Source organism: Pleuronectes platessa, chromosome 20, assembly GCF_947347685.1.
Source record: "Pleuronectes platessa chromosome 20, fPlePla1.1, whole genome shotgun sequence".
Lineage (NCBI taxonomy): Eukaryota > Metazoa > Chordata > Actinopteri > Pleuronectiformes > Pleuronectidae > Pleuronectes > Pleuronectes platessa.
The window spans coordinates 7,696,324-7,720,963 of NC_070645.1; the positions used below are offsets into that span (position 1 = coordinate 7,696,324).

General features: G+C 41.8%; 1 protein-coding gene across 1 annotated transcript in view; it reads right to left on the reverse strand.

The window, feature by feature from the left end:
* Positions 1-9,286: 9,286 nt before the first annotated feature.
* vipr1b (vasoactive intestinal peptide receptor 1b) overlaps positions 9,287-24,640 on the reverse strand; it is a 33,873-nt gene continuing 18,519 nt past the window's right edge. Inside the window, exons 4-13 of the mRNA XM_053412473.1 lie at positions 23,199-23,299; positions 22,290-22,387; positions 20,282-20,414; positions 15,862-16,015; positions 15,640-15,700; positions 15,470-15,542; positions 13,111-13,202; positions 12,401-12,530; positions 11,828-11,869; positions 9,287-9,478 (exon numbers count right to left, since the gene is read on the reverse strand). Coding sequence (XP_053268448.1) covers positions 9,287-9,478; positions 11,828-11,869; positions 12,401-12,530; positions 13,111-13,202; positions 15,470-15,542; positions 15,640-15,700; positions 15,862-16,015; positions 20,282-20,414; positions 22,290-22,387; positions 23,199-23,299 — 1,076 coding nt within the window. The remainder of the gene's footprint in view (positions 9,479-11,827; positions 11,870-12,400; positions 12,531-13,110; positions 13,203-15,469; positions 15,543-15,639; positions 15,701-15,861; positions 16,016-20,281; positions 20,415-22,289; positions 22,388-23,198; positions 23,300-24,640) is intronic.

Genomic DNA, 24,640 nt, shown 5'->3' on the forward strand with positions numbered 1-24,640 from the left:
ATTTGAGGTTGCAACCCATAACAAATGAAACGTCCCCCCCCGGGCTCCCAGTGACATTATAAATCCACAGTGCCATCAGTCCTTCTACAACAACCACCATTCTAATGACTGGGTCGGCCTCACTTTCTCATTTACAGGGATTAACCTTGTCTTATCCTAATTGGTGGGAGCTGCTGCGGCTGAGAAGCTGCCCCCTCTCCCTCAACAAACAGGCTTTACAGCATGGGTGGTCCTGCCCAAATGTTTATGGCTCCCATTTCTCTCGCTGTCTGGCGGCCGCCTCTGCTCCTGCGTGTTCACAGAACAGCGGCACTGTTGTTTTTCACGGACGTTTGCCTTTGTCAGTCCCGGGTAATAATAGAATACGCGGAAAACACCTTTCATGGATGATTTAATCCAGCGTTTGCGACCATTTCCATCTCCGTTGTACTGTGGAAGTTATATCATCTAAAGTCTCCTAATATCCGTCAAATGTGATGGTTGGTGCACACACACACACACTCTTACATATTTCCTGTCCCCGGGCCTTTTGGTGACACTGACAGTCGCTGACGGGCATAAATTTGCATCAATCAAACATTTGACAGCAGCTGACCTGTGCTTCTTTTATATTTACTACTGCAGAGTAAAGAACATTGAGCTGCAGGTCAACAGCAGAGGCGTCGGTGTGATGATGCTCTAACAAGCGGCCGCAGTGAATCAGTATTCTCAGGGAGCGTCTTGTGTACGTGGGCAGACTGAGAAGTAACTCGGATCATTAATATACAGACTTTAGGTTTGTTCTTCCAATTAAAGGGCGTCACATCTCGCTAACACCCGTCTGCTGCTCCTCCTAAGCAACTATCTGTTCAATTTTGGCAGATCATTCTTATCCTATATAAGATACCTGATATATTCATACGTATAATAGCTTGAAATATAAAGTCATAGTAACTAAAGGGGGTGTTGGTTGTGGCTCAGGTGGAGGAGTGGGTCGTCCACTCACCAGAAGGATGTTGGTTTGAACCCCAAACTGTCCCATCCAGCAGTGTGTGACAGAAGAAGCATACAACAGACACTTGGATGACACCACAGGAGCAGTATGGACGCATTTTGACAACAAACTCCTTGAAAGTTCCAAAGCTGTCATGTCGTCCACCTTAATATAAAGTCTGTGATTGGAACCCAGGACTGACAAGGTTGAAACTGCTGTTCCACGGCTAACCTGACAGTGGCTGCAGTAATAACCAATCTAAACATCGTTAGTCCCTAGGTCAAACCTTTTCTCTGATAATTTCCGAGATAGCAGAAAGTTTTTTCCGGAGTCCTCTCCAGGACTTAAATTCTTCCGAGCGGTGGTAGATTGAATCAAGGCGAGTCACTCTGGCAGCCAATCTCTGTCTTAGATTCACTGCCTGTTCCGTTTATTTCAAACGCAACACTCTTTCAGGCCGGCATGACTGTAGCTGTGCGGAGGTCTCCTATATCAAAAGTGGAAACTAATTAACTAGACAGTTTTTCTCTCTGCTGTAGTTGCAGCCGGCACAGACATGTGAGTTAAAGGTCAGTGGACTGATGATGTGTTTTCAAACAGCGGCATTTGGGTCACTTTGACAGAAACGTGGAAACTACCTCTGTAAACACAACACTATGTTCCTATTGCCACTTTGTGTGGAGACAGTTTAACATTTATACAAACTCATCAGTTACAGAGAATAAAATCACTTGTGTTTGTGTCCACCAGCTGAATGCAAAACCCAATATTTACTCTCTTCCAAGCTGTTTTCTACTGCACCACAACAGTTCTTGTGTACTTTAACATTCATTTGCGTAGTTTTTACCATTTAGGGACATAACAACATTTAAACAAAAACATTTACATTTGATCACTTTTAACAGTTGGACTATGTTAGCAGGCATTAGCCTATTGAGCAATACTTGAACAAACAATATGTAACTTTGGCCTCTCATTCAAAACAACAACAACAACAACAAAATATGAATGAAGCAGCGTGATATCATGGGAGTTGTTGTCTTCAAATTCACTGTCGATTCAAAATCTACCTGACGCGACTCAGGTTTAAATCCTGTTGAATTAAAGTTTTGAATAATTGTGATACATTGTGAAGATTTTGGCAGAGACAGACAAAGACACAAGTGAAGCTGATATGTTATATTTAAAAGGTGCCAAAAACAAAATGTGTTGCTATCTTGAATAAAATTGGGGACGTCTACATTATACTATTATTTGAAACTTGGGTCCATAATTACTGTTATAATTATGTCTGTGCTTAGCTCTCCACCAACCCCCTTGTTTCTCCGTTAAACTTGCTTTGCAGAAAGTTTGTCATTCAAGCATACTTAGCGGAGTGTGTGCAATTTAGTGATTTGAATTCACAGGGACTATCTGGCCCTGAATTCTCATGCCACAGTAACTTCTCCTCCATATTGGCTCAAATGTTGGGTTTCAAACTTCCTTCTTGACCGTGGAAAGAATAGTTGACAAACAATGCCATCACAAAATCCCTTTCATTGATGTTCCAGAGCTTTCAAAAGCACGAGAGGGCTTTCACTGTAGTAGAGGGGAAATTGAATCACAATGCATTTAATCAGCTTCCCTCCATTAAATGATCTGTCGAATGGTGTTAAGGAAACAATCACACGACAGGATCTGCAATCCCAGGATAACATCACTGCTTAAATTCATCACTTTATGAGGATTATATGATTTGATACGAACATTTTTCAGATTTCTATAGGCTGTTGTTCTTCGAAGGTCATTCCATCCACATAAAGAGGACACGGTTGAGCTACTGCTGTTTCACCAGTCTGTATACAAACAGGTCTGTTCGTAATAAAGCCATAAAACGCACAATTAAAATTGATTTATTTTTCATCCATGACCTCTCTTAAGAAATTCAGAGGACAAAGAGATATGCTGAATTGCCTCTGTTATCTGTCCGACACTAACTGCTCCTTTAAGAGCTCCCCACAAAGCCAAGCACAGACATTACAGAGCTAATCAGGAGAAAAGGAACGTCCAGCCCATTTCCATAAGTCTGTTCAGCATCATAATTTGAAGATTCAATCCGGCTTTTAAAAGAAGTTCAATAGAATCAGTTGCATCAACTACATAATTTAAATAAGCCACGTATAAATATTCTACCATAATATTGGTATTGTAGATTTATGGCACGTTACAGAGCGCAGCTGCAGTTATGTTATCACTTTAATTTGAGTGCGGGATGATGCTGTGTACTTATTTATAACAAACAAAATGTTTTCTGCCCATGCTGAGATATCAATTGTTTGAATAAAGCAGAGAATTTTGTTTTTATGTTAAAATTGGTAAATGTTACGTAATGGGTTATTTTTAGGATCCATGTGCCGACACAAAGACGTTTCCAATAATTTAACACAACATCCAGGCCGGATCCAGAGTCCAGCAGCACAGGGTAACTTGAAACTGGAGCCAAGGTCGAAAAACACAAAAACATCACGAGGCAGCAGAAACCCACCTGAACAGAACCAGAGCTGAGCAGACAGACTGAGACTAAATCCACAAAGGGGGACAGGGACACGAGAGGACAGGTGTGAGAAACGGGACATTGACAGAAAACCACCAAATATGAGACAATTTAGATTTGTCCTTCGTATGCTGCATGGACCGTGTCCTCCAAACAATGCAGCGCCTGAATCGAGACAAAGAAAAGGAAAGTGACATCGAAATAAAACAGTAAATGAAGAAGTCAAAGGTTAAATACAGACAAAACAAGGTCCCAACAGATTCTGAGTCCAAAGCATCCTTGACATGCAACATGATTTAACCACAGCATGACCTATAGTTTGACCTATGCTTTGACAGGGTTTGAGAGGTTTCAATGTAAATGTCAGGGCTCGAAAATGCTCACTTAGCTTATTGCTCCTGTGTAATAAACACCCGTTTCCCAAACTCATGTGAGAACTCTCTCGGCCGCACCAACCCAGACACATAAGTACAATGCCGTGGCTTCAGCCAGACGAGGTGGCACGCTTCAAACACCACATGAGTCATATTTTCCCAAAACTAAATTATGTATTTATGTCCAAAGTAAGACCAAGCATCCTGTCATTGTGAAAATCTGTGGACCCATTTCCCCAAGGTTGTTTACACCCTGGTTAATCATGAATCAAAGTGTGAAGCGCCATCACTTTCTTCCGTAGTGTGTGTGTGGGCAGCGACAGGTCCCTTTCCTCAAAGCAAGTAAATATGTTAGAAGAATGGCTTTCTAATAAACTGTGGTGTGCATTAGTCATGAGTGTGGGTGTGGGTGTGTGTGTATGTGTGTGTGTGTGTGTGTGTGTGTGTGTGCGTGCGTGTATGTGTGAGTGTGTGCACTGAGATCTGCAGGGCCGGGTCTAGACAGGCATGTATGAGGGGGCAGCCACAAATCTTGAGGGGGCATTGTGCCTAACCCTAACCCTAACCCTATTTAGTTTGAGGGGGCACAACATTTATTTGAGGGGGCCAGGCCCCCTCTTGCCCCTGCCTAGACCCGGCCCTGGAGATCTGTCATCTTCATGGTGCTGAGCACAGTCAGAGGTCCTCTGTATCAGAGGCAGACCCATAAACCTTGAGGATCAACGCACGGATTAACTCAAATTGCTGCAGTTCCTCTGCACCAAAGCAAACCCAGCAGGTCGTTTGTACCTGGCAAATTTCTCCTTTGTTTGAAAAACACAGGATTATCTGACACAAGCGTTTTCCTTATCAATTATTGGAGGGAATTATTAAATCAAAGCTTAATTGGCTGCCCTTCATTAAATTGTTAATCAAACGGTGTTGAGAGAACAATCACACAGCAGGATCTGCAGTTTCAGGAACACTGATCATCATGTGATGTGACCAGCATCTAATTAACATTGTTGTGTTTTTTTCTTTTTTAGGTTATCTGTGGAAAATACATTTTGTTCTACAGGCTGTCATTCTCACTCATAAGGATATAAACGTGTTCAGTCTTTGCTACCAGACTTTGGTTAGCTAGCAAATGAGTGAAATGTTCATAAAACTAAAAGTGAAAGTTTTTTTTGGTAAGTTTTCTGTTACATACAACTGAATAGATCAGAGCTCCTCCCTGTGAGTTGTTGTCCGGAGGAGAAAGTCAAGCGTTTGTCATCATCCATTCAAGCGCTAACTCCCCCACCAAAGAGCCCATGAAATCAGTAAAATGCACCGCTCCTGCAGCTCGGCCTTTCAAAGGATGGTGAAGCTCTGATGTTCATTAGCATGACTGACTTGCTGCCACAGGTCAGAGCCGATTTGGAAGAAAACCTCTTTTTTAAAGCTGGAGCGCTCACCTCGGAGCTGAGGACAGCCGAGGTGATCTCAGCCGGAGCGCACTTGTTTTCTCAATCACCGGCCGTCCCCAAACTTTCCCTTATTTGAGAAATGAATATTTAACTGATGCCATGAATAATGAAAGATCCTCACAGGCAGGACACCTGTCTCACATTTTAAGTGTCACCAAGAATCTGAAAATAACTTTTCTCCCGTCGGTATCCCGCGGCCTGTTTCATGAATTCTCACAGCTACTGAAACACTCAAAACAGGTATTCTTAAGTTCTCAGACCAAAAATAAAAAGTATGTTTGCATTTGATTTCCATATTACAATAAATGGGCCTCAGCGTTATTTTATTTTATCCTATGTGCAAACAAATTCCTGCAGAAGCCTAGAAATCCCTTTATTTACCATAACTACAGCAGTTAATCGTCTTATATGATGACCTTTTCCAGTCCATGGATCGAGCTAATCAAACATTAGACTAAAGAGCAGCTGATCTGACCGCGCAGCCATTGAGCGGTGTGCTTCTTAATCCTTTAACGGCACATGGCGTCTTGCCTCGGCTGAATTCCGTCCTCTTCATGGTGATGAGCACAGCCAGAGGTCCACAACAAGCGGCTTCGCTCAAGCTGCTGCAGTTTCATCACGCCAAAGCAAACTCAGCAGGTCGGCCACACCTGACAAACACTGTATGTGAGGTGCAACTGGTGCTGGGAAGAACTGATATGATGAACGCAGTGGTGTAAAATAATATGATGTAGTAACAAACAAAAGCATGTGAATAAGGTATTTTGTTAAGTACTCTCATTAGTTCCTGTCTGCCCTTATTTAAATGTACTGGTTTTGCAGGGTTGTAAATCCAAACCTCTGAAAGTGTGTGTTTTTTTTGTGTTTGTCTTCAGAAATTGTCTTTTGCCATTGTGTCTTCAGGGCACAGTGACCTGCGGCAGCACTCAATGAAGTGAACAAGCACAGTCAGTTACTGAGGTAATTCTTATCTGTGCACCGGAGAGAGCAGCTCAAACCCTTTGAGCTGTTACAAGTCCACTGTCTCCAAAGGAACCTAATGTGCCACTTTCTCATAATCCCCCTCTGCACATTCATATCAGCTGGAACATCAAGCCCTCTGCTTTCATAATGAGGCTAAATATATTTAAGCAAATCATTGTCTGTTTCCCAGCTTAACATGAATATAATTATAGTTGAGGAGGCTGCGACTGTGAAATGAAAATGATCTGAATGCATCAAACGTATTTTCATTGAAATAACTGGCATATAAGCAGGGACCACTTGACGGTGCAGCTTTAATTGAGCATCTCTGGGAGTAAAGTAGGGAATGAATCAGCTTGGGGTCATGATCTTGTCAAGTAGAAAAGAGCATTTGTGAAAATAAGCTTTAATTAGACCCCCATATGATTCAGTCATGAAGGATTTTCTACAGAATAATGATGAAGTCATTTCACCTTTAAAATTAAAACTTCCACCTTTATGTATACTTCTAAATAATTTATGTCGTACAGTTTGAGTGAAATAAGGTCACATTGTTATGGAAAGTGAAATGTCCTGTAATTATAACACCCTTTACATATACTGCACAACAAGTTATATATATATATATATATAAACATAAAAACGTGTGGCTTTACGTGGACACAATTGAGAACTGAAGCTATTTAATACTCACAGTACATTTGCAGCTTCACAACACATCGCACCAGCGTAAAAAACAAACATCGAACGACCAAACCTCAGCTCTTAAATATGCACAACAGAATATCCAGTTTGCAAATACACAAATCTACATTATACACATGTCAACAGTTACTGTAAGTGCACATCTTGTTGGTTCAATATCCCTTTTCAAAGTTATCTCACTGGTACACAACGACTACGCCAGTTTATGCAAAGCACTAAAATCTGGTATATTCTCACAGTCACATTGAGCTGGACAACAGAAGACAGGCCCCAAACAATGAGGGAAATAGTAAATACACAGTTTTCAAGTACTCAATATCAGTTTAGAATGAGCGTGAAGTGAATTTTAGAGGCCGCCCGTTTGCATGCAAAGTCAATGGTAAGAGCATTTCAAGATTATTTCAAAAATGTTTCAAGGCGAAGAGACAAATTTATACCAAACCCAAGGATTTTTTTTTAACAGCTTTACAAATAGAGCGTAAAGATGGAGGTTAATAACCCGAGGAGATTGGTGATTACAGAGGGGGTCATGAGGATAACCTAAACACAGACATGGTTGACTTGTTTGCTTCTAACAGCTTTACGGCCGACTTGAGCAAAATAGATATCGTCCATCCAGCCGCCAAGTTCTTAAATTGTGCGAAATGTTGCTTTGCGTTCTGTCCGAGGAAAAAATAGGTTGAGATGCTGTTTTTTTTTTGCTTTTTTTCCCGGATATAACTTGACCTTCTTGATGTTCCCTCGTGCGTAAACATGGAAGTGACTTTTCAGGTCCGACCCTGTGAGCTGAAAGGAGCACATCGAGGTGACAGGGCCAGTCATCCCTGTCAGCTTGTGTCCGCTGACCTGTTGGAATCAGAATCACACTCGTCACCAGCAGAGGATTGAGGATCTCAAGTTGGTTCCTTCCAAAGCATCACCAGGAAAGCTTCTCCTCCGCCTGCATGTGTTAGTGTTCTGTATTATGAATCTGTGCAGTAATATGTGACGCTGGGCTTTCACTTTTATGCCCGACAATTAAAAAACAGGCCGCTACATAAACAAGCTTGTGTACAAGACGATTTTATGTTCCCAGGGAAAGGCGTTAAATCTCACATGTTGCAATTACATGAACAAACAGTTACGGTGACTTACTACTGGTATTGTAGCCGCATTACAATCAGTAAGGCGCCACAATCCACAGTAATTCATTACACTTCACACTGTATACTTACTGTACAATGTCAAAAGACTCCTCCCATGTAAATGTAAACATTCGAGGACTCCACTGCTCAAAAGGCATTTCCTCTGCAGAGCTGCTGCGAAGTGAAAGTGTCTCTTGAAAACACAGAACCAGGCCCTTGTCAGTGATCAGCTCGAAGAGTCAAACACTTGAAGCCTCTCACGGGCCCAGAATCACGCAGAACAAGAGGGATGGAGTGATAATAGGGAGGAGAAGGGGCAATCAGTCTCTTTTTGAGAGTGAGAGTGCAGAGAAGGGCATCTGTACTCCCGAACCATCATAGTGGATCGGCGTGAAGCCTCATCCATTTAGCGGGCATGGAAATAAAGTTTCCTGGGTTTCATCCAGTCTTTCTTTTTCCGTCTGCCTACACGGTGAGGAAAACCAAAAGTCGCACGCTGTGTTATTCTTTTTGGTCGACTTAAGATATGCTTGCAAACTTTTTTCCCTCGCCACAAAAACCACAATGCATCACTGGAGCTTTTCTTCGTCTGAAATATTGCTGCACTTGCCGTAAAAAAAATGAAATAGTCACAGCATCAGCTTCTAACAGTTTGTGTCTTTTTTTGCACCAGCCTTGTTCATTTGGAGCCGGAGCAATCTCCCCTAAGTGATTATTAATCAGCGTATAATTGCATCAGATTGTGTGTTTGCTGGTGCACTTCACATTTGGATCCTTCACCTAACTCCATTAACATGAAAAACACTTGGCTTGGCCCGGTGTCTGAGCACACGGGGGGGAACTTAATATCAATTGACCCAATGATCCATAATGACATGACCCACAATTCATCTGCACACGTGCACTGACTCATGAGGAGATCCTCAGTCAGGCGCGCAAAGCTTGTTTTAAAGAAGCGTGGAGATCGAGAGCTGCTCAAAGGCTGATTACTACAAACTACTCTCTTTTAAATCCCTGTCCTCTGTCCCTGTTACACCCACAACCCCCGTCAGTGCGTGTGTTAATGAGGAAGTGTGTGACTCTTTCTGTGCAGGAGCTCACATGAACAGTGTGTGTTCTGAATGGCATGAGAATGTGATGTGTTTCCGGTTCGCCGCCGGCGGGAGTCACATGCTCGACAGGTCGTCGTGGCAGGAGGACGACCCGCGCCGTGTCTTGGGGCTGCACCGGGTCAGCATGGTGATCTGGGTGCTGAAGTTGTTGCTGCTGCCGATAGACGGGTGTTGGTATTTGGTGTCGGAGCTTATGTATCTCTGCAGGTGCCACCGCCGCCACTTTCTCTTGATCTCGGCTTGAACCTGTGAGGGATTATAGCACAACGAGAAGTCAGGGTAACACGTTATAGTGTAGCAACAAGAAAGAAATTCACCACAATCAAGAACCGATAAACTGTTCCGATTGTTGAAAGGGATTAGGACTCGGTGTCTCTCTGTAATTGTTTTGCATGGCTTTGTGGCGGTTTGAGACATTTTGTTTATTTTTGTCTCTCCGTGGTTGTTTCGCTTCTTTTCACTGATTTGTTTCTCGTTCTGGTGATTTGGGGTCGGTTTCTGCATCTCTCTGTTCCTCTTTTGCCTCTTTCTGGTGATTTTGTCTCTTTTAAATAGTTTTTGAATGTCTTTGGGGTGTTTGACGTATCATTTTGTGTCTTTTTTCTCTTTTTGGGTTTGCCGTTTGTCTGTCCGTGGTTGTTTTGCATCGTTTTGAAGTTGTTTTGTTTCTCGTTCTCGTCTGTTCTCCCTTTGGCTCTTTTGTTGGCTATTTGTAATTGTTGTTTTCCAGCATGAAATGTTTACAGACACTTCACACAGAGGCTTTGGTCCAGGCACTTTATATCCTTAAGGTAACCTTCATCTAAAATGTTTAATTGTTACTCTTTTGTTTCCCATACTTAAATTCTCTCCACCAACTTATATTCAGAGCGTAATTAAAACAAAAACATATCCACACGATGCCTTGTATTATAGTTAATTGTGGAAGTTTTTGCAACAGCTCGTGAATTATTTGCAACTTTCGTCCCCTAACATTCATGAGACAATAGAAGTAGTACTCAAAGGCTTTGAGACGTGTTGTGTTGAGAACCTGTTAGCTTGTGTATGTCTCCCATGAAAAGGAAAGTGATGCATTTTACATTAAACAGAAGAAAAACTGGGTGCTTGGCATGGCCACCAAAATAAACCACAGCCGAAGAGACGAAGGAAAGACAAGAAACATCCGCAGAGAAAATGGAAGAATAAGAGATTAAAAGACTTTTAAAAAAACAGCTCCGGCACCCACACGAGGAACCGAGGAGTGATGCAGTTTATTTTCTCTTTGAGTCCAACAGCAAAAATACTTTATTATGGTTGACCTATGTGTTTAAACTGACCGGACAATTCCCCAAAAATATTAAAAAAAAATATACATTCTTGTGCATTTTCAAAGAACAGAGCAGGAAGTAAAATGGCGCGATTCTGATTTTGTATTTTACTTCTAAAGGAGAAAGGTCTAAAAACAAATGTTCATATTAATTTCATATTATTACTTATTGTGACACAATCTGTGAACTTGCTGACTTGGTTTGGATCATTTTGTCAGAATGGACATCTGCCTCCTCTCCTCGTTTGGAGAGGTGGATCAATTACATGGTTTCCTGTCTTTATTCGTTGGAGACTCGAGCCTCCACATGTGGCTCAGGCAGTAAATCAGCTGGTGTCCTTTCATTGATTCTATCAGAACGCAGTGTCTCCGTTTGTTGATTGATGTGTCCCTGCTGAGTAGGGCTTAATGGACCCTCCCTTTGAACTCATCACTAGCCTGATAAAGCTTATTTGGGACACGCAGTCACAAGTGCTGCCCTGGTAACCTTTTTTATTGTATGTAAGTGGATGTGATGGGTGATAACCTGTGTGTAGCCATTTCCTATACTGTATATATCATAATTCTAACTCTACAGACCATTCTTAAGACTCTATAAACAGAAGCAGAAGAGGAATATGTATTAACACTCTGAGTTCCTGGTATGAGTCAAGCTCGACAAACATTCCCTTATTGAAGTCTATTTATAATTGTATTGATACCAACAAATAATGTTATTAATAATAATAAAAAATGAAAGATAAAGATTTCCAGTGACTGATCCATTTGTTAGTAACATTTAGTTTATATATATGTCAATTTTACCTTCCAGCTAAATATGTTTTTGTCCTTTTGATTTGGTAAATTCACACAAGGCCGAGTGCTTAACAGTGGACACCTGAATATTGCACTGGATTAAAATTCAGACAGCATAGTGTCAAGCCTTTGCCATCCAGCCACTCAGTGTGATTCACTCTGGCCCTGCAGCGGGAACATAACTAATCTGCCCTTAGAGAGCCTCCGCAGACACAACTGAAGAGATCCTGCCGCCATTAAGGCTGGGAGAAGCATCAAGAATAAACCAGGAGGCGATCCAAGACATGAGGGACGCCCGGATTCCACCGGCGCTCGTGACTCACGCTCCTTGCTTCGCCAACCTCTAAAGGCTGTGTTTGTTATGGTGCACTGAGGGAGCAACACTGAAACTTCAGATGAACTGGATACACCACCGTGAGCTACCTCTGCGTGGGACTCTTAAGATTACATCAGTGTCTTCATAGATCAGTGTGAGGGGGGGTGGGTGTACGCACCTCTCCGTTCAGAAAGCAGTAGAGGACGGCAACCACAAAGCCCTGCGGGGAGAGGAAAACCGATAAGAGCGCAATAACAGTTTGAAACTTTCAGTCAAATCTCCTCATCTTGTCTATACAACTATTGTCCTATTTTGAGAGGAACATCCATGAAACATATACATGGATAACACCGACAAAAACATCGCATACCATATACGAATAGCTGGTTTATAGTAATACTGCGAAGGAGGGATGAGAGGAATGATGGGAGGAATGTGCTGGAATGGTTTCCTCGGTTTCCAGGCGGTCTGGAACGCAGCTGGAGCGTCAGACCGCATTCTCCCTCATTCCTCATCCTTATGTTATGGCTAAACACACTAACACTGCCACTGAATGGGCCGGCAAAGTGCCTGGAGACCTTCCACACGTCCCTCTGAGAGGGTTTCTTCAGCAGAAACACTCACAGGTCATTTCATTAGTTTTACTGGAGCTTTGAATGGGAAACGTTTCTTCTCAGGATGGTTTAACTGGCGGGAAACTTTCTCACAGAGGTCGTTAAACTTATAGAATTATAGTTATTCGGACTCTTACCTGAAATGAGCCGAGAATCAAGTCAAAAACGAGCCGGAGCTCAGTCTTCACTTGCTCTGGGATGAATGCAAACACAATAAAATTGATCCCGAACAGCGGAATCAAGAGCAGCGTCGACTTTGCCAGTCTCCTGAAATGAACACACAGAAAAAAAAGAACAGATTTACATGTCTCCCTCTCTCCCGTGAAACCAATTTTAGATCCGACTCTGTATCTGCCAATAATGAAATGCAACGCCGGAGCACTTTACATTTTTACATTTGAACTCAGAGGAGCACAGATAAAGCAGAAAGCACCATTAAAAATGTAGGTGGAAAAATAGATGTATTATGGCCGACTCATGAGATGCTTCTCCCTCTCAGGGAAAAATCATTTCAACACATGGAGCGTTATATCTCTGCATAAAGCAGCTGTAAGGGGGAGACTACACTGAGCTTTTCTTCAGTGAAAACAGAAATGAATGGTCTTTTACTCTGAGTGTATAAATAATAATGAAGGGAGTCACAAAGAAAATAAAGCACCAGTTGTATCTACAGGGGAATTATGTGCATTTTAATCTCAGCCTTCCTTGCTTATATCATCTTTGTTGAATGCAGTTAACTTTTGGAAGATTCCCAGTGTCCTCAAGGTGACCGATAACATTTCATGTAATCTCAGCTGATGAATGATCCAGATTCACAATATTAACAAAGACATGAAGTTCCACTCACGAGTACTGGTTGGACTCATTTCTTCCAATATCTGGGCAGTTGATTTTCTGGCGAAGTATTCGAATGATGCAGATGAACAGACAGAAGTTCATCTGGGGAAGAATATCCAAGTGTCACAATGTTAATATTTAAAACATAAATATTTAATACGCCCTCTATGGAATTCCTTCAGAAAAACTTGCTCTAAAGAAAGTTAAAACAACTCTTCAGTGTTTCATTTAACAGATTCTTAGGAATGTTTGAGAAATGCGTCTCATGACAAAGACGGATGTCGCATTTCATCTGGCTTTGATTTGGAATGTGGCTCGTGCACTGCAGGGCTAACGAGCATTTCTTAAATTAAGTTCATTTGGATCGGACTCTCTGAACTGGAAACGCCTCACACGTATAATGATGCTATATCACAAACATCACTCACAAGCACAGACATTGCTCAGCGGCAGCGCAGAGAGACAGAGACAGAGCGATCTGACAGCCAGGCTGCCGCTGAGCCTGATCCTAATGTGAAACAACACAACTGAATCTGCTTTGTCAACAACTGCTGTCCAGAAACACACAGAGAGAAAAAAAAGAACAGAAAAAGCAGGGCATCAATAACAGATGAGAAAAGGGCGTTTGCTTTGTGTTTACCACACCACACATTGTTTTTTTCCCCTTCAAATCTAGTTGTGCAAACACTAAATATCATTTCATCAATTTGAGAGTTTGACATTTTTGGGAATCCCACATTTGTTTTCTTGCCAGGTTTCACATGAGAAGATCAATAGCACAATAATATCTGTATTACAAATATGCTACAGTCCAGGAGGCATTCGTCAGCAAGGCTCAGCACAACGACTGGAAACAGGGAAACAGCTCTGTCTGTAGATAACATAATCCACCCACCAGCACCTTTCAAGTTCACCATAACATTTCATAATTGATTAAGCATGACGAAATGGGAATGCGTTCTATTTATTTATCTATGGTTTCTTATCATTTTCAAGGAAGGAACTAATATACGTATTTCTGTCAATTTAGCAGGTTCCTAGAGAGGAAAAAGGAAGCAACGATCAAATTATTCTCCCGGGTCTTTTAGTCAGAGCACAGTCGGACGTCTGAACCAGAAAGATAGTCATGCCAGTTCTATTTCTCTGTATCCAGGCAACAGCAAACTTAATAAAGTTTAATATACGACTTTATTCTGTCAATATTTTTTGTGAAATCCACTTTGACAAGTTTTCAAGCTTTGAAACGCGAGAAAACTAAATAAATAAAACGAGTGGGAACCCGGCCCGAATTAAACCATCAATGCTCTAGTTAATTTTTTTCAAGAGCCATTACAGGCCTCACTACCAGGAACACAAACACCAGCCCGTCCTGTCGTCTCTCTCGTGTCAAATTAACAGGTTCTATTAAGAAACTTCTGCAAAATAAGAACAAAATCTCACATCTGTCAAATACAGAAAGAATCCGGGGCTGTGCTGTGTTCACTGCTCTGTAAGTAATTCTTCCTCCCACCACTTCACATGCTCCACTGTCGCCTCTCAATTCATGCTTGTTGAACCCATCTTTACCTTCCTCTTCACACCTCTGTGAAAGTGAAGTGTGAAAGTGCTTTTTTTTGCCCACGTTGCTTTTGCTGTTCATAAAGCGGCGCAGCTAGTTGTTTCTTTATATTCGGGGTTCCCTCCCCGACCAGGAGAGATAGTGAAATATAGGAATTGATCTTTTTGCTCTCAAGTACGTGTGTTAGATACACAGCCTGTAACCTGTGAGAATATCTGACTGCTCCCAGATCCACTCAACATGTTTAAAGCTCCCCAGTAAGTATATTTAATCTTCTTCAGGACAAAGGGTGCAAACTATACACTTTAAATGTTAAATGGATTAAATAAGGAAGCTATAAAATGAGTTTCAGAGTGAATTTGATGACACATTCGCATTTGCAGCGCATTCCTGCATTTGTATTTACGTGTCTATTTCCATGTGATTTTTTATTCCACTGTGCTAAGCTTGTATATTACTGTGTTCAGAATGATAGAAGATAACAGTGAAGATTAAATTAATAAAAAAAGAAGACCTGTCAGTCAATAAAAACGTTTACAGCGCTGACAACCTGCCAACTTTTCAATGTGAAACGAGAACTTCAAGGTCACGCCGACCTCTCAGTTGCGCTGACACACTGTCGCACTACCCAAAGAGATGTGGCGCTCGAAAGCATTCACATAAATTACAGTGACTGTTAACTCTGCGGAGGATTGATGGTGAAAGACAAAGATGTTTTCTCTCTCATCAGTTTGACTTCACACAGTGTAACATGCCGTTGTACAAGAATCTGAGTGATTGAACTCAAAGTGCTGGGGGCTTGTTAACTTACCAGGATTGATGCCAAAATAGGCGTTTTAATGATCCACCAGAAGACGTCGGTGTTCTCGATTATATCCCAGCACCTGGTCAGATATAAAACAATACTCAGGTACAGGATGTTGCAAATAAAATAACCAAATACTAGATTTCCTGCTGGTAACGCTCTGATGTTTTTCCTACCCCACATCGTTGTAGTAGGCTTTAGCAATGCTCCAAGCTGTGATGAAAATTGTCGGACCTCCTAGGGATATAAAAAAAACAACATAAAAGTACACAACAATGTTATTATTGCATTCCAGCAGCTAGGGTCACAACCTGGAGCCTGTGTTCAGCTGAGCGCCGGTGGGGTCTCACCCTGGGTGAGCAGGAACGTAGAAAGACATGAAAGAAAGACATTCTCACCCCAGCCGATCAGAATGTAAGCCCAGAAGTACTTCCTCTCGGAGAAGAAAGAGACCGCCAACAATGCGTGAAGATAAAGACCTTCCACCAGCAGCCAGAAGAAGCTGGCCATTATACAGTACTGGAAGAACACAATCACTGCCTTGCAGCCGACCTGGAAGTGGAGACAGCAGACAAAAGCACAAGAAATCACTCGAGGAATCAAAGGGGAAACACGCTGAGCAAGACCAAGATTGCAATGAAGAAATTACAGGGTTATTCGGTTCCCTTTAGTGGGGGAAATATTGGCAAAAGGAAGAATGCACATGTTGAATGGAATTCAATAGGACATCTCAGGGATGGGATAAAGTTACAATCACGGGGATCAGAATGTCCAAGAAACGTTTTCCAACATCCTGTAGAATCCATGCCACGAAGAACTGGGGAGGATTTGAGAGCAAAACGACTGAGGCCCTATCCAGCAAAAGTGTGCTGCTCCTAATAAAGTGCTCAGTTATTGTATTTTCCTCTACAGGCCTTCCAGAGATGCTATATGTGGACTGGGTTCGTAAACTGCATGTCTTCATCAACCGGACATGGCGAAGTGTAACTGCAAAAAAGGCTTCGACAGAAGTATAGGACAGGAGGGAAAATTCTGCAAAAAGCATGCACGACTACGTTCTATTCTGGTTGGCCGATATCACATCAACGCAACTCTTCCACCATGACAGTGAACTCATTCAAAATTCATCCTGCTCCTGTCGATCCTGCAGAGTGGGGAGGCTGCCATTGTTAAACAAGGACGTGTGTCAGAGTTTCATTTTCCTAATGGTGTGGGTGGGTCGGTTTGATGTGTGTAGCTCTTTCACAACCCTTTCAGCTTAACACATACTGCTACACACTTTCAATGCACAGGCCACACAGGCTGATACACACAAGATAAGACAAATTATTTCATTGTACCCAGAGTAGAAATGGCCCATGAGAGTGAATCTGCCGAGATCTATTGAAGAAACCAAAGTGAGGATGAAAAGGGAGGAAAGGGGGAAATGACATGAGTGTTGGTGGGATGGATGGATGAACGGATGTTGTGACCAAAAAAAAAAGAAAAAAAAGAATATAGACAGTAGTCAACAAAGATGTGATATTAGTCTACTGCTGGAACCACGGCATACATTTTTTTTCAGCTCACCCTTGACCAACAAGGACGGACGAGTGATGGTATAGTGCTGAAAATGCCAGACCTCTTCTTTCTAGTTCACACGCTAAGAATGATGAACGAGTGTGAAAGTGTCAGATGAAATATGAACTCGAGCGTGATGTCGGTGCCGCGGCAGAGCAGAGGGACTCTTCATCATCGATCATCACTGAAGACTGAGGAAGTGGTCGAACAGCTTCTCATTCATAGTTCACCAGCACTGATGATAATGTTGGATTATCTCATCACATTAAACTGATAAAGAAATACTAGAGTCCTGCGTTTACTTTATTTATTTTTGCACTGATGGTTTTGAAACAGCACACGTGTGATGGTTTTTTTAAGAGATGATAGTTTTGGATGGATTTAACTGAACCCTTAAGTTAAATCCATCCTCTTTACTGCAGTCCAAAGAAGATTAAGAATTTCTCCTTCTCAACTCAAATAAACCCCAAATCCACTCAGTCTCATATGTTTTTGCTCAGGATAAATAACAGGCTGAAATGCTGTTTGCATGACAATGAATACCAGAATAGTGTGCTGCTCTTGAAAACTCCCTTTTATCATGAAGCCTTGAAGTTTATTTTGCCTAGTTGAAGATATGAAATGATTTCCCCTTCAATTTAATTTGTGTTCGTTATAAGGGAAACGTATTGTCTATATGAAGAAATGCCAGTATGAATTTTTTCACATATAAGTGCCACTGATATAATATAAAAGGGGGATATGGGGATTTCATGAGCCTGAAGGAAAGTAGGAGGCCATCGATTTGCAAACCAATGAGCCCTGGGAGATTCCAGTCTATGACTATTGAGCCCTCACTGATAAAATAAAGTCCAAATGGTATCATGGGGAGTTCAGGAGTTCACAATATTTGTTTTTTTGTTATTTACTTATGTTAAAGATCCAAATGTCTCTGCTGCTGCTGATGATCTACATAACTACTTTTCAGGAAAAGTTGTATACTTTGACAAACACCTTAACACAACTCAGTCTCTCATGGAAGTGTGGTTACGCTGTTGAATTATTGACGCAAACCAAGAAAGGCGTTGTCCCAGTGTGGTTTTGTGTGGATGCACATCTTCACCAGGGAGGATCTGGCTGCCTATATGAAATGATTCCCACTTGGCGTGTGGTGGGAAGAAAAATAAATTCTGCTAATCAGTGCAAAAAGATTTCGTTGCTGGTGGGAACAGGCAGAGGAAAATATGTATTTGAATAAACAGGCCCACACAGAAACACACATGTGCCTTAAAAAATGCATTGAGTCAAGCCTGCCCACAGCGGTTATATCATGAATTAATCTAATGGGTCACAACATAACACTGTACAAGAATGGTAATTAAGCCAACACACACACACACATTAAAAGAGACACTAACTTAAGTTCTGCCCGGTTCCATAATGTCTCTTTCAGTCGACCCATGACAGCACCTGTCTCCCCTCAACCTAATCGTTCCATTGCTACTCTGAAGCCTCTCGGAGAGTTCACTATTAAACACACTCCTCTTGTCAGTGGCCCCGTTGTGTAATATAAACCTTGTGTTTACAGTGTTTACAGGCTTATCTGTGGCCTCAGGGGCCCACTGGTCTGTGGTGGGCTGCTGCTGCTGCTGGTGCTGCTGGGGGCACAGAGAGCTGGCGGGGAGACATCCAAACATTGTGGTTTGATATATGTCCCAGAACAAATGAGCAATAAATGGCCTGTAAGCTCCACATAACTAGAATTTAAGATCTTAAGTGTGTGATCCTGTTTGTTTTGGAATTTGGAGAATCTTAGATGAGTTCCCTGTTCTCTGTTTATTTGCCTCCACGATGGCCGTTAATATCTACTGTGAAGTTTGACGTGTGTCATAACATCGCACCCGAAAAGGGGATTTTGAAAATTAGCCTGTCCATCCGAGTGTTGTGTCTCCACTCAGTGTGAAGAAAAGATAGGAAATTTGGGAAAATACATAATCCACGTTCATTTGCCAGTTTCTAAAGTCGTTGATTGCTTTCTTGGCCAATCATTTATAGTAAATGCAAATTCTCAAACTAACTCCTTTTATAGTCAAATTTAAGGGATAATATACACTGTATGTGTGTGTTAAAATAAAGATACAAAATAAACATTAACTTCATACCCCATGTGGTTTATAAGATGCAAGTTTAGAATACAGAGTATAAAGTCAGATTTCATTACACAGATGTGATTACATAAGATACTTAAATTCAATGGGTGGGAGCTGCAACCAACGTTAACTCTGCTCTCTGCACTGGTGAGACTCGTCATCACAACACCACAGACACAATCAGTCTGATTAACAACACACATTTCTGAATCTGTGTATCGATTCAGAACTGCAGAAGATCTGTGAGATTTGCTTTTTTACTTGTTCTGGCAAAGACTCAATAAAGAAAATGTTCTTAAAATTGTTTTGTAACTCACTCACGTAATTCTCTCGACATGAATAACACAATACAACAGAATAAATTGTGTAACAGTAATAAGGGTGAATCAATATCACACAGCCCATATCCCTGTACGACAGAATACCAAGCTGCACTTTATGTATCAGACCAAGAAATCTCATATGGTCTTGTACGTCAGCCTAAAGCTCATGTTTGCAGTAAAGCTTTATCTTGTTATTCTGATCTATTCTTTGACTTAAATTTGTCTGTGTGAAAATGGAAGTGGTCGTTTCATAAAACCACGTGAATTCCCATCTTGTCTTGTCTCTAACGTCAGCACTACAGAAATGCATCTTTTCCAGCTTGGGAGATCCCTCATTATGTTGCACAATGAGGACACACAGCCGACCAGCTCTGCATCACACACGAGCCGTGGCTCAATTCAGGGGCCGAGTCCTCCTGAGGCTGCACTGTAAGACCGATGGAACTAGGCTGTCCTATTTGGAAAGCTCATTTTAATGTGGCCTTCCATTCTCGATCAACAAAGGCTCCAACGGGACCAGCCTATCCCAGGACTCGTTGCACGATGGCGTCAAAGCTATAGGACCTAGCTGTTGTCAGAGCTGCAGTAAGCAAAGCAACTCGGGGAACCTGGCGATGCAATAGACAAGCTGGTGAAGCAATAAGGAAATCTTACATCCTAAATCCTTCTCAATTCAATCCTGCCTTCGTCCCCACCACATCCTCTGCAGAAAGCGGCCCCTGACTCCTTTAAGGTTCAGGGACACTAAGGATTCCCCGAGTCGTTCCTCCCGTCACAGACAGCAGCATTTTGTGCCATCAACTCACCGAGCCTGACGAGCAGTTGTCCACCTCCCCGACCTCGTAGAGCACCACATCTTTGATGAACACGGCGATGGCTTTCAGGATGAATGACACAAACAGATGCATGTGGATGTAGTTCCTCGTGCAATGGAGCTTCCTAGAACAGACAGCAAGAGATGCAAGATTAGGGATCATTGCAAAAAGACCACACACACACACACACACACACACACACACACACACACACACACACACACACACACACACACACACACACACACACACACACACACACACACACACACACACGGTCTTCTCACTTCTTACACAATGTCCTTGGCATTAATAAAGTGAAATCTCAAGACTGAATTATCGCATAATAAAGCTCCTCAGTAAATTTTTTGTCACTTTGAGGTTAAATCTGGATCAAGAGGCAGTCACAATCTTTAGAGTGTGTGGAATTATTTTCATAAATCTTTATATAGATCAAAATTTAAGCTGTCGGATTCATACAGAGGAAAAAGGAAACTGAAATATGTTAACACCCTTTTTATGAATCATGGCACTGATTCATGAGAGCACAGATTATAACTCTCCTGTGTACACAACCTGAAAAATAGCCCTCATCAGTCACTAATGCATTAGCACACAGTGTAGTGGCAGAGGCAGAATATAGAAGACAAATGAATAATGCAAAAATAAATGTCCTGCAGTTAAAGAGAAGCTAGAATTACAGGCCTGCAGCTGTACACCTCCGCCAACCAGTGCAGTATCGAATAATGTATTAGTTCAGACTCATGTGAGGTCAATGTGACCTTGACCTCTGACCTCTGTAATGAGTCCAACTCAAATATCATCATGGTGCTCCTGAGAAGTCTCGTCCACAAGGCAAGAGAGAAAGTGAGCGATGGTGGGTGATGTGACAAGAGGAATTATTTCAAAGCAACAGAAAAGACAAATTTGGTGTTTGGTGAACAAAACGAAGAGCAGAGGATTAAATGAGCGTTTTCTTTCAGACGTATTTCTTTGACGTTTCCTTGTAACATTTCTGGAGGTCGTGCTCAGATCTCATGTTAATGAAGTGGAGGAATGACCTTCAGAAGAAGAAGCACTCTCCTGTAGCCTACTGTGTGAGTCACACTGTATATATTATCTATTCATGTTCCTCTACATGTTAAAGTCTCAGGCTGTGATCTCCGTCAGTCTCACGATAGGGAAGAGTAATTGTTATCGAGCAAACACTCAGTCAAACAGGGAACAGATCGGTTTGTGCACTTCAGATGTTAAACCTCCAAACTGCTGCTGATGTGAACCTCAAGCCTGAGTGACAATTTGTTTTATTTAGAACGTGTTTGTATCTTTCTTCTCGTCTTTCATTCTTGAAGCTAAGCCTTTTATATCTGGTCAGACGTGAGGCTGCATTGATCTGAAATTATCCAATCCCAGTTCTGATGCTCGCCAGTGAAACGGCGCCGACATTGCATCACAGCAGGGATAACCTCACTGTGGCTTCGTGGCTTTGTGGCCCCGCAGCTGGGAATTCTGTTTCATCCGATCCTTTTATCCTTTTCTGAAACTGACCATGTGAGGCCTAGGAAATTATTAAAGTACAAAGGATTGCAAATTCTTGTGTAAGGGCAAAAGACCAAGAGGATTTCAAAGCAACTCATAAGTTGAGAAGTTCGGAGTCATTGGAGGGACATACAAAAAGATAAATCTGGAAAAAATTTGAAAATAAGTGGAGAATTTCAATACTTTCTCATTTATTCGTTAAATGAATGCACCTGTTGTATATAAATGTGCTATTTTCTGAATGTCTAAAACATGTAATGCAAGATATTTCGTCTTTTATCATTGCTTTTTGCTTTCCTTTATTGCTTGTTTGACCTTTTACTTATCTTTCCTAATTTTTCCACATTGATTGATATTCATATTTTCCTGATTTCCTTATTTTATTTCACTCCCATGACTCCAAGTTAAAGTTACTGTTTCCTGATGAACTAAGCATCTGTTGATTTTGTACTTTATGTACCTGAAGATGCAGAGGATCACAATAGCCGTGGTGAGAGAGACGAGGGAAACACTGTGACCGATGGTGTAGCCAATCTTCACCTGCAAGAAAAACTTGCCCTGCATAGAAAAAAGAAAAACTCCATCAACAGAAAATCAAACAATATCAATCAATACAAGTCATGGTGAAGAAAACAGACAGATGCTTAAGAGCTTTTTTGGTTTTCACACACTGTTGAACTGTTGAACTGAACCACTGACATTCTCCAAGGTAATGGTTGTCATTCAATATAATAGATTCTTCCAGGGCAGTGTCACGTGGTCACTGCCGTTGCAAAGTAGGTTTTGTGCTCGAAGAAAACGACATGTAGATATAAAGAAAGCAGATGGACGGACATGGGTTTGCTTTTAGAGAAAGGTCCTTCCAGACTTCTTGGTAATGAGGCGGCCTCTGAGGCTCAGGGAGCAGAGAACCCACGAGACGGCTTTTACAGCCCTTTCCTGCACATCCACACTTCACCCTGCTGCACTGGAGACAGCACAGACAGAGGTTCTCTCTAAACAAAAAATACAAGAACGTCATTTGATGCATTTTGGCCTTAAAGGCAACCTTTCTGAAGATGTCAATGACTATGATCTCTACTATAGTGTACAGTAAGTTAAATTGCAATAGCCTAAACCCAGACATTTGAGACGTTACAAAATACCAGAAAGAGGGCTGAATGAACAAGGTAATCACTGGAGTGGTGACACCAACAGTTCATCAGTTCAGCCACTTCACTGATGGGCCAAGCAACACTCACCCACAGAATAAATACAAGTCATTCTCCCACCTAATCCCTTCTACCCAGCAGGCTTTCCAGACGGTTTCCCACAGTGCCGCTGAGCTCATTCCTTTACAGGCTCTTATCGACCAAAGCAGTTTACTCACATCGTCGCTGGTGCTGTTCAGATTGTATCCACAGTTTACGGCGATATCTACAGGCCTCATCTCGGTCCAGCCATGTGCCGTGCAGGTTTTCGAGAGGTTACCTGGAGATGGAGAACACATTCAGAGGTCACCTAGGCCGCCCAGGCAGTGGATTTCTCTTTCAGCTGCTCCCCAGTATGAGTTTAAAATCGATGCAGCACTTTCTGTTCTGTGAGACGTACTGTTAATCGTTCCTGTTGCTGAAATCGCACACTGGCTATTGACCTGTACATATCTGTGCATGCAGAAAAGCATTCGGCTGTTATAGAAATTGACATTCTTATATCTTGTGGCTTGTGATGGCCGCACCAGCAACCACACACTAACATTCCGAAAGATGGTGGTAACTTCTTGATTTCTAATTTGCTTAGTTGTTTGTTTTTGCACACGCACCCACAAATAACTGGACACATTTTGATTTAATACAACACTTTTATTTGTTAAATATTTTCTTTCTGTGATAATTAATTACGTTTTCTTTGAGTTACCAGTTCCTGGGGGGTTGTTTCTGGAGTCATCTGGCCATTCAGCAAAAGGAGGCCCAGCTGCAGCAGACCACCTTAAATGGCTGTGAGTCCTAATTGGACTGCACCATGTCTATTGCCATCATGGGGAAGGACATTGTTGCCTTATCTATATTTGTAATTGTTAAATCTTTAATTATGCTTGATATTTATATTTAATTCATTTTCCTTAGTTAATATTATATGGTCTAATACGGGGATGTGATGTTGTGGCAGTAGTTTGTTTTCAACGTTATCATGTCTATGTGTATCCCCCTCTTTGTTTTGAGTGGCTTGACCAGCCACCATATATGTTCCCATCGCGCAGTCAAGTGGGGGGGGGGGTGTTTCTGTTGAGATGCTGTCAACTGGTCGCCAGCTGCTGCTCGAGGATCATTTGCCTTTTTACCGGTTGTGAGATTTTCTTTTTACTTTTTGTTAATGGAAACTGAATTAAAAAACAACTTTTCGTTCAAAGAAACTCTGTGGCTCTCTGGTCTTCCTGCTCGGTCTCTCACATGGCTCATCTGACTGCAAATACAGGAAATACGCATGTAATGTTCAGGATGCATTAACATTCTTAGACCAGAATGGCATTGCGAGCACATACCTCTGCTAAGGCCAAACATCCCGACACATAACTGTCTAGTTCTCACAGTAGAAACATCCGAGGAACAAGGGTCGGGCCTGATACCTCAGTTATTTTTACCTCTGCCAAGGAGGTTATGTTTTCTTCTGCTTTTGTTTGTTTCATATGTGGTACAGGTCAGGGAAGATCTGGATCGGGGGGGTGGAATTTTAGATGAGGATTCAGATGCAGCTAATATGTATTTGTATAAATGAATTTGTATTCTCACCAAAATTCTATTGATGGAAATCGTTTTTTTGCTTTTAGCAGAA